The following is an 11,495-nucleotide window of genomic DNA, read 5'->3' on the forward strand; positions in this document are numbered from 1 at the left end:
GTTTCTGTTAAACATACATCATAACTATCTAATTCAGCACTGATAAAATCTACTTTGTCTTTAAGACTGCGTACGTTTAGATGTATAATCTTTAAATCTGGACTATGCAAAGGTCCTGGATTCGGATGGATATCACCGCAGCAGAAGAGAAAAAGTAAAACTAAGAATGATAATCGGAAATTATATAAGTAAAGTAACCCGAAATATAGAGAAATGTGTATCATCTTCCCGAAATGATTAGCATGTAGAATAGATTCAAAAACACCCACTATCAGCCTGTATTGAACAACATCAACCGGCATCGACAAAGCAAAGTGATCATGTAATTGTTACAATCGGGCTGGCGGTGAATCTGAGAAGGGATTCATACGTTATATACAACGAAAGGAAAAGTGCCATCCCCCCATCCCACCCCTCCCACACCCGAAAAGAAAAAAACCCCGCAAAATCAATAAAAATCAAAATCAACAAATAAAAACAAACAACCACACACACACAAGTAACTAAATGTATATTTAGATAAATATATCACCCAGAAAAAATATAGGAGAAAAAAAGAATTAAAAAATACATAAACAAATAAAAATTAAAACCTAGAGGAATATGAAAATGTGTAATGCTAAAGCACGAAGACACGATAAACTGTACCAACATTACAATGTTCCCCGATATGCATGCTTTACCTGGGTTACATACGGGTGATCTAAGTTAGAAATATATGACTGATATAAATTCTTTAAACACGGTAATATCGAATATGCTTGGATTATCTTTTTTTTCAAATGTGCTCCATTCAAGAAAAGTTATATAGAATTATATATTTACTCTCCCCCATGTATTTTGCTCTTTTATGTGAAAGCTTTTTCACCTTACACATTTTAATTACAGATTCCTTTGTTTTTATTTTAATGCAAACAAACCAGGCTTTTGAAATGCTATACAAAAACTATGCTTAAAAGTTGACAGACACAGCAAAAAAAGTGTAGGTTTCCGTCTTCCGGAAACCTTCCGGAAACCTTCCGGATACCTTCCCATTTTGGATCCGGCCCGGATACCTTCCGGAAACCTTCCGGAAACCTTCCAAAAAAAATGTCAAAATTTGGGGGGTGCATTTTGTTCACTTAAGTGTGAAACACATAAAAAAATTAACTTGAAAATACCAAGCAATTTGAAAGGCATCTGGAAGGTTTCCGGAAGGTTTCCGGAAGGTTTCCGGAAGGTATCCGGATGCAAATTTTCTTCATGACTTGCTTCTGGTAAATAATGTTAGCCTGTGCATTACAGATACCTGTTGTAATATTCTGTGTTATTTTAATGGTAAATATCCTCCTAAAACATTTTTGGAGAAGAAAATTTTTCAATTTCATATTTTGTCCTTTTCGGATGTTAATGGTATTTAATGAACAAACATCAGTTCTTGTATAATGATATCCTTAAATTTCATGTCCAGACTTCCAGTTTGTACTGAGAAAAAGAAAAAGTCATTGACAATGTGCTCACTTGGGCCTTTGGTCCTAGTGAGATGATAATAAGACTATTTGTAACGGTACATGTACTTGTTATATCCAAAATACTAACTTCATTGACATTTGCCTCACCCTAGTTTTATGGTACTACAGTAAGCTCTTCCTCAGTTACTGTGAATTATTTTATTAAAAGGGATTGACAGTTAATTTGACACTGGAGTTGTAACCACTGCACATATATGTATATTCAAATAATATAACAACGATGTGCTTAATACTTCACAAATATCTCCAGAAATAGGCATTTTAGTTATAATTGCAGAAATACTTTATGAATGACCCCTTCACTGCTAGAGTTTGTTGTTTCTAATACAGTTTTTGTTGTCTGTATACATTTTTTTAATATACCAGTTTGAGTCTACATGTGAACACAATCGATGGTTGAAATGTAAGTCTAAGAACAAAACATGAACTAATTCTCAAGAACTCTGATGTATAAAGTTACCTTCATCTTTGATTGACTGATGTATTTTCAATCTTTATTCAGCACTAAAGAGGCCACAGGCCTATAGTACGAAGCATTAAGTTTATGAATAATCAGCATTGATTTTGACTCCATAAAATGTCATAAAGTATTCATAAAGTATCAGGGGTCATTTAAACTTGCAAAATGATTGACATACCCCTTTGTGGAGCGAGGATTGGGCTGTTTTCCCACCCGATTGACTGATATTACAACATTCACATGGTTTAGAACGTACAATGAATGGTAAAGCATTCAAATTACACTAATACGCGATGTTTCATATGACAACATCATATCTCCGTTAAAACATAAAACCAATATTTATGAGTCTACATCTTGACATAAGACTTTATCACTGTATCCAATTCAAAAATTTTAGATATAAACTTTCGGACAGTTCAGATCAAAATTCTTCAACCTTTAATACATCACAGGATTTGTAGCTAGACGACGGGAATCTACAGTCTTGACTGTGTGTTTTCCTTGATGAAAATGTTTCTCACCGACCTTAGCGTGTAGGGGTGTGATATCCTGGGCAGGAAATGACAGTGTTTTGACATTAATTAACGTGTTGGACGTCCCTAATTAACCTTTACTAATTCATGTTAAACCAACACAGGATGTTTTCTGGAAGTGGACAATCGCGAATGCCATAGGGCTGACACGACACGTGTTAATAACTTTCCTAGAACTTCTAAAGTTACTAAACAATCTTTATACCTAACGACTAGCATATAAACTAAACATCGTCTCTATCAGAAGCCAGCTAAACAACCAAACAATCAAATTTCAAAAACAAACCAAATTCTTAGGACTTATTTTCGATGAACATCTCACCTGGGATGCTCACATCCAAAACCCCAACAACTAAATGCAGTAAAGACCTAAACACCCTAAGATGCTTAACTGGCTCTAACTGGGGAGTTTGAATACTATTCCTGTTGTTTTTCCTGAGTTAAGGGAGAAGCCCCATTTGTCAGCTCATTGTTGTAATTTATTTAGATATTTTTGGAGTAAATTTTGGGCCATTTTAATGCTTTTAATGCTTTTAGTGTGGATCATCCGCGAATTTTGATGTGTTTAGTTTAGGGGATAGGCCATCGAATAGATCGTTTATCATTATATTGAAGAGGGTGGGGCTGAGGATACTGCCCTGGGGAGTGCCATTTTCTAAGGGACATTGGTCCGATAGTGTTTGGTCTATACCCACGGTTATTTTACGATTGTTTAGGAAGTTCTGGATGTAGTTTATTATCTGACCTTTGAGTCCTATCTTTTAAAGTTTTTGTATTAGCCCGTCATGCCATACCATGTCGAAAGCTTTAGAGAAGTCTAAGAAGATGCCTGTGGTATATTGTTTATTTAGTTGTCCTCTCTTAATATCTTGCTCTAGTCGGGCGAGGTTACCTAGGGTTGAGCGGCCATGAGTGAAACCGCTTTGATCTGGGTTTAGTGCCTCAAATACAATCACACTGCCTCCCAATGCACATACCCTAAAACTAAATGTAAAAAATGCGCACAAACAGACTGCCCAGGCACATGCACACTCTGGTGCATCCACTGCAAATCCATCCAACACACTTCACTTTCAAACCAATGCCCACACAGACACACACTCACCCAGCAGGCCAACAAACACATAAACATAGACACGGCCAAAATCCAAACACGAAAAGTTGCTACACCCGCATCCAAACCACTCCTCCCTACACCAAACCCAAACACCATCCCACAAACAAACACCACACCCATAACCGACAGCTCTGTCTGGGGCCCCTACCGAGAAACTGCACCCACCTCACACACACAAGCAGCCACTCAACCAACCACGAACCCTCCCACATCTCAACATAGCCAAAACATCAACCCCCGCATGCAAAACAAACCACAAAACGACCGCCACAACACGACCCTCATCCAAGCACCCTACAGCCCACATGGCAACAACACTCCCCCACAAGCAAGCACAACAACAAAACACAAACACTAAGAAATCCACGCTACACCCATCCCGCAAACACCTACACAACCCTCCACATCACATGCCTCCCCAATGGAAACTCAAACAGCTAAACCTAATCTAACCGAAGACGAAGATTTCCTCCACTACTGAGGAAACAATAGACACTACTCCAACTAAAACAAACCAAACTTCCCTCTCAGCCCCAAAAAGGGAGAAAAACCGAAACCGCAAAACTCCCCAACCAGCTAACAACCAAAACCTAAATAACCTCACCTTACTTATACCTTATACATGCATAGTCAAAACTCACCAACAGCTTGCATGAAATCCTTCCACAAAGTAGCTTTCAATCTAAAATTAACCCATCTTCCCTTCTTTTTTCTTTAACCTCCATCTAAAAGAAGTCACCAAATAAAATAAAAACTAAAAACTAAATCACCAATCACCCGAAACCAATAATGGAAGGACTAAATATTTTTCAGTGGAACGCCAACGGACTCACCTCCCACGGCCATGAACTTAAACTTAAATTTAAATCATATTTATCAGGGAAGATATAAATTACGATAAAAAAATGTCGGCTATCGCCCTAACCAGATCCAGCTCAAAGTACTCAATGGGAAGTGCACGACGTCCCGCTAGGTAGTGACCACTTCCCCATAAACATAACCATAGGAAATACAAACGTACCAATCCAAACAGAAAACCAAGAACCAAAATTCCATTACAATAAAGCTAACTGGGACCAATTCCAAGATATCTGCAACGAAGCTAACTTAAACAAAATAGAAAATAAGGATCCAGAAACCTATTGTAGAAACCTAACAGACTAAATAATAAACACAGCCAAAACCTCCATCCCCTTCAAAACATCTAAGACAGGCTAGGCAAACCCACGGTACCATGGTGGAATCAGCCTTCAATAAAGCAAAACGCGACTACAAACATCTAAACATAGCCCACGAACTAAACCACCAGGTTAAAAAACTAGTCCAACTAGCCAAAAGTAGAGACTGGAAAAAAATCTGCGAAGGTATAAATAACCGTACAGATGCCAGAACGGTCTGGAGCAAAATCCACGCCATTAGAGGCTTAAAACGACATAAAAAACCTAACATTAACAACTCAACCAACCCCGCCCAAAAAGCAAATAATCTCGCCAACCACTTTTCAGCCGTTAGCAGTAACACCAACTTCAGCGAACAAAACCAAGATAAACTTAAAACAAAAAACAAACCCACAAAAGAACCAAACAATAACAATCTAGCAATAAACCAACCCTTCACAATGGAGGAGCTCCTCTACGTAATCGAAAACAGGAATATGGGCACAGCCCCAGGATTTGACCTAACTTCTTACCAAATAATTAAAAATCTCCCGCTAAAACTACTCCAGGCACTACTCAAACTATACAATCTCATCTACCTAAACGGACAGGTTCCTACTCCCTGGAAACAGGCCCTAGTCATACCAATCCCTAAACCTAATAAACCAGCTAATCAAGCTAACTCATATAGACCAATATCCCTAACTTCAAACTTATGTAAAGTAATGGAATCAATGGCTAAAAATAGATTACAACATTACCTAACCCAAAATAACATCAACTATTGAACTGTATGGCAAGTATTTATAAAATGACCGGGGGAGGAAATATTCTGGGGGGAGATTTTATTTCGTAGGGTGGGGGAGAGTTTATTTCGAGAGGGGCGGAACTGTACCGGTATAAATTCGCCGGGGGGAGATTTTATTCTGGGGGCGACATGCGTCATGACAGTTCAGCATCCACGAAGGGCGAGGCACACTTGTAGATTGCCAGGTCTCCAGAGGTGAAACAAGTATATACAAAATAACAGCCGGTCATAACGTACCGAACCGCGAAAACACACCCTCCTTGTTGCCTCCGACACGTCACACTGACGTCATAGCTGGTGTACAGAGGTCGTGCCGTCACAACACGCTGACAGGGCCTCACGGCGGGCGGGCATGTGTCTTGTCACAGGGAACTCTGGGTAGGAGATTGGTGTCTTGTGTGCATGGTATGTGGGTGAGTAACTTCGTTTAAAGACTTGATCGGATTAACTCCACAGATCTAACTGTCGTGACTTTATCTTCCTGTCTGCAATGTTTCGGCCACAATCAATCAATCATGTATTTCAGTAGTAAGGCCCCAGGACAAAGTACATTAACATGTTTAATACAATGAAGACATTTTGAAGATGAGTGCAACGGCACATACTGACACTATTGTGAAGATCGGAGATGGATGGTTTGATTGGTATTTTCAATGCAGTTTGCTAGATATATTAGAACGCTGTATCGCCATTGAACAATGAGAAATATTTTGAACGGATTTAAGTATTTTGGGCATATATCAATACAAAATGAATCTTATTTTCAATGACATGTACAGCTTACATGGTGGACAACAACGTTCGAATGTCTCATCGATGTCCGCTCTCCTAGAACTAAATAACTAAACAGGCTGACGATTACATGATGTTGACTGACACAGATGTAGGCCCTACACATTGAGTGGCGAGTTACAGCATTGCTCCCGTGATAATGTTTTGTACTGCAGTAAGCTAGGCCCAGTGTAGCAAAGTATGTTTAACTCTACTGCAGTAAGCTAGGCCCAGTTCAGCAAAGTATGTTTCAAGTCTGCGATGTGTCAGGCTACTGTCATATAAACGCCTATTTGTCTATTTATTTCAATGAGAAAGACTTATGTTCATGATCACATGTTCGCTCAGGTTGGGTCACAATACACAATTATGTCTGCACCCTTTACCTGGCTTTGGTTTCACTGTTATGCCACAACAACTTGACTATAGATCTAACATAACTGAGAAGGGGCAGCCCTAAATTCTACATGACTGACAGCCATGCTACTATTACAGCGGTGAGGAAGTGCGCTGTGTTGTAGATATTCACATCGATTTCCACTGTCGTATCTAAATGTACCAAGCATTGTTTGAAAATGTTTCCAACACCCCCAACCAGAGCTGAGCTGTGTGCAGAAATCAGCTGTCCTGTATCTGACGCCGACAGTGTTCGTTGTGTCGAGGTTCACTGAGAACAATGTATAACATGTATCATAGGGTAGCTCCAACTCGCAGACCAATGTTTACATATTTGCAATGCTCCAAGGAAACTTGCAATTAAACTTAGAACCTTCACGGCATTTGCTGGTTTAACACGTAGGCAAGCTGGTAGGTCTATGCATAAAACATTGTTACCTGCAGGAAAGATGCTGTTCAGCGTCACTTCAAAACAGTGATACACGCAAAGTGCGTACATGCAAAGTCAAACTACATGTACATGTACAGAGTAAACATAACATACATCAGTGGCCGAGCCGCATGGAATGAGCGAGACGTTTTGACTGAGTGAGCAGATGTCCTCACAATATTTTAGCGAGGTCAAAATCATTACGACCTGTAAAAACCGTGCACAACGAAACAGTAGTGTAGTTTATTTCTAGTTGACATTTACACCTGATGTTACAAACTGATGATCCGTGTTTCCCAAGGCCCAGGATATCACTCTGTTGGTGAAGTTCGTGGTATATTTCTTGTATAGTTTTACAACTGTTGTGACTTTGCTGGCAATCTGTGTTGGTGAAGTTCGTGGTATATTTCTTGTATAGTTTTACAACTGTTGTGACTTTGCTGGCAAGCTGTGTTGGTGAAGTTCGGGGTGTATTTCTTGTATAGTTTTACAACTGTTGTGACTTTGCTGGCAATCTGTGTTGGTTAAGTTCGTGGTATATTTCTTGTATAGTTTTACAACTGTTGTGACTTTGCTGGCTATCTGTGTTGGTGAAGTTCGGGGTGTATTTCTTGTATAGTTTTACAACTGTTGTGACTTTGCTGGCAAGCTGTGTTGGTGAAGTTCGTGGTATATTTCTTGTATAGTTTTACAACTGTTGTGACTTTGCTGGCTATCTGTGTTGGTGAAGTTCGGGGTGTATTTCTTGTATAGTTTTACAACTGTTGTGACTTTGCTGGCAAGCTGTGTTGGTGAAGTTCGTGGTATATTTCTTGTATAGTTTTACAACTGTTGTGACTTTGCTGGCAAGCTGTGTTGGTGAAGTTCGTGGTATATTTCTTGTATAGTTTTACAACTGTTGTGACTTTGCTGGCAATCTGTGTTGGTGAAGTTCGTGGTGTATTTCTTGTATAGTTTTACAACTGTTGTGACTTTGCTGGCAAGCTGTGTTGGTGAAGTTCGGGGTGTATTTCTTGTATAGTTTTACAACTGTTATGACTTTGCTGGCAATCTGTGTTCGAGCCAAAACGTAAATGTTCGTTTTCATGAATGGATTCCTGAGAAAATGATCTTGAGTTTTATTCATTTGAAACGTTGACTTCAGACTTAACAAAGCCACAGTTTAATAGAGATGTGAAGTTAAAATATAGCCACTGTTTACAGAGATGTGAAGTGACACTGTAGCCACTGTTTATATAAATGTGAAGTTAAAATATACCAACTGTTTATAGAGATATGAAGTGACACTGTAGGCACTATTTATATAGATCTAAATGTGTAGTAAAATATAGCCACTGTTTATAGAGATATGAAGTGACACTGTAGCCAGTGTTTATATAGATCTAAATGTGTAGTAAAATATAGCCACTGTTTATAGAGATATGAAGTGACACTGTAGCCAGTGTTTATATAGATCTAAATGTGTAGTAAAATATAGCCACTGTTTATAGAGATATGAAGTGACACTTTAGCCACTGTTTATATAAATGTGAAGTTAAAATATAACCAATGTTTATAGAGATATGAAGTGACACTGCAGCCAGTGTTTATAAAGATGTAAAGTAAAATATAGCCACTGTTTATAGAGATGTACAGTTAATATTTAGCCACTGTTTATAGAGATGTCAACTGTTGATGTCCCTGTCTCACTGTCAACTTTGTGTCCACAGACTCGGGTGACCCACAGTCTGCAGGAAGTGAGAAAACACAAAACTCAGTTAGGACACGGGGGAAACACAGACGAGGTGAGACCAGACAGATAAGTCATCACAGTCAGTACCCTGGGGGCAGTAGAATCCATTTGCTAGTCTCGCTTTAAAGTCATGTTTTGCCAACAGAGGGACACAGGAATAGTTTCTATTTGGCTTTATTCAGGTCTTGATCTACTAAGTATACTGTTAATTAATGTAAACTATTCACCAGCACTGCAAGATAATGTATCTGTATGAATCAGGCCTTGATCTACTCAGTATACTGTTAATTAATGTAAACTATTCACCAGCACTGTAAGATAATGTATCTGTATGAATCAGGCCTTGATCTACTAAGTATACCGTTAATTAATGTAAACTATTCACCAGCACTGTAAGATAATGTATCTGTATGAATCAGGTCTTGATCTACTAAGTGTACTGTTAATTAATGTAAACTATTCACCAGCACTGTAAGATAATGTATCTGTATGATTCAGGCCTTGATCTACTAAGTATACCGTTAATTAATGTAAACTATTCACCAGCACTGTAAGATAATGTATCTGTATGAATCAGGGCTTGATCTACTAAGTAGACTGTTAATTAATGTAAACTATTCACCAGCACTGTAAGATAATGTATCTGTATGAATCAGGCCTGGATCTACTAAGTAGACTGTTAATTAATGTAAACTATTCACCAGCACTGTCAGATAATGTATCTGTATGAATCAGGCCTTGATCTACTAAGTATACCGTTAATTAATGTAAACTATTCACCAGCACTGTAAGATAATGTATCTGTATGAATCAGGGCTTGATCTACTAAGTAGACTGTTAATTAATGTAAACTATTCACCAGCACTGTAAGATAATGTATCTGTATGAATCAGGCCTGGATCTACTAAGTAGACTGTTAATTAATGTAAACTATTCACCAGCACTGTAAGATAATGTATCTGTATGATTCTGGCCTGGATCTACTCAGTATACTGTTAATTAATGTAAACTATTCACCAGCACTGTAAGATAATGTATCTGTATGAATCAGGCCTGGATCTACTAAGTAGACTGTTAATTAATGTAAACTATTCACCAGCACTGTCAGATAATGTATCTGTATGAATCAGACCTTGATCTACTAAGTGTACCGTTAATTAATGTAAACTATTCACCAGCACTGTAAGATAATGTATCTGTATGATTCTGGCTTTGAACTACTTAGTGAACAGTTTAGTAATGAACATGGCTGTAAACTAGTCACCAGCTTTGTCAGATAATGTATTTGTATGATTCTATTCAGTATACTGTTAATTAGTGTAAACTATTCACCAGCACTGTCAGATAATGTGTGATGTCCAGCACGTGTACAGAGTTTACCCTGTGTTACAGCGACACCCACTCCATCACAACGACCTGCGCCAGCTGAGTCTGACCTCCACGCTGCCTGCTGGACGGGGAACATGGCGGCGATGAAGCGCATCCTGTCCCAGGGTCAGTCGGACATCGACGGTGAAGGGGGACTGTGGAGGATGACACCGGTGATGACCGCAGCGTATGAGGGACAAGTAGACGTGGTGAAGATCCTGGTGAGTGAAGGGGCTGATGTGTCACTGGTGGACGAGGACGGTAACAACACCCTTCACTACGCCTGTATTGGAGGAGATGTGGAGACGGTGAAGTTTGTGCTGTCTCTGCACGTGGTGGACATCAACAGTAGAGGAGAGGCCAGCATGACACCGGTGATGGCGGCAGCAGAGTGGGGACACAGAGACGTGGTGGAGCTCCTGGTGAGTGAAGGGGCTGATGTGTCACAGGTGGCCGAGGGCGGTGACAACACCCTTCACTACGCCTGTAGTGGAGGAGATGTGGAGACGGTGAAGTGTGTGCTGTCTCTGAACGTGGTGGACATCGACGCCCGGAACAACGACGGTCAGACAGTGGCCGACGTGGCGAGACGCGGGGGACATCAGAAAGTTGTGAAACTTTTGTAGCCGCCACGCTGTCACGTGATGTAAACAGGAGAAAATGTTGGATCGTGGCGTCACCTGAAGTGAGTGTCGTGTTTGTGTGGACGGTGAAGGAGGACATGTTGTTACACACAGTGACGTGGTGTGCCGTTCACGTCATCGTGCTTTATATTTCAGGATTGGGTGAGAATGTTTGTTGTGTTTGATGATAAATAAAACTTGTTGAAAATATCTTCAGACATTTTGTCATTTGTTGTGTTTGGAACTTCGCATGATCAGGTAAGAAAATTGTTAACTGAGTGTAAATATAGTTGCTGTGTGATTAGTATGTAAGCTCTTCATCGCGTACTATTATTCTATGTTAATTGTGTGTAATAAGTTTATAATTAATTGTGAAACAAACACACCAAACTGTTTGTTTACATCTCGCTGCACTCTGTGACCTCAGACTGAGCCGAGGTTCGCCCAGCTGACGTGGCGCCAAATGTACAATGACAGTGACGTCACACTGTCGATGACGTCACGGCTTTGCGGTCAAAACCTAAGCCGGTTCCCGAGTCCCTGTGCACGTCGAGTATTTTCTCACATCACAGAGTTATCTTCATGA

The 11,495-nt window shown here is 39.6% G+C and overlaps 1 protein-coding gene across 1 annotated transcript in view; it reads left to right on the plus strand.

Moving 5' to 3' along the window:
- The window catches only part of LOC139447136 (ankyrin repeat domain-containing protein 29-like), a 53,041-nt gene extending 41,952 nt beyond the window's left edge, over positions 1–11,089 (plus strand). The window contains exons 8-9 of the mRNA XM_071228316.1: positions 8,896–8,970; positions 10,311–11,089. Coding sequence (XP_071084417.1) covers positions 8,896–8,970; positions 10,311–10,912 — 677 coding nt within the window. The 3' untranslated portion in view covers positions 10,913–11,089. The remainder of the gene's footprint in view (positions 1–8,895; positions 8,971–10,310) is intronic.
- Positions 11,090–11,495: the final 406 nt, after the last annotated feature.

The sequence above is a fragment of the Haliotis cracherodii genome, unplaced genomic scaffold (assembly GCF_022045235.1).
Source record: "Haliotis cracherodii isolate W230 unplaced genomic scaffold, xgHalCrac1.p SCAF_7, whole genome shotgun sequence".
NCBI lineage: Eukaryota > Metazoa > Mollusca > Gastropoda > Lepetellida > Haliotidae > Haliotis > Haliotis cracherodii.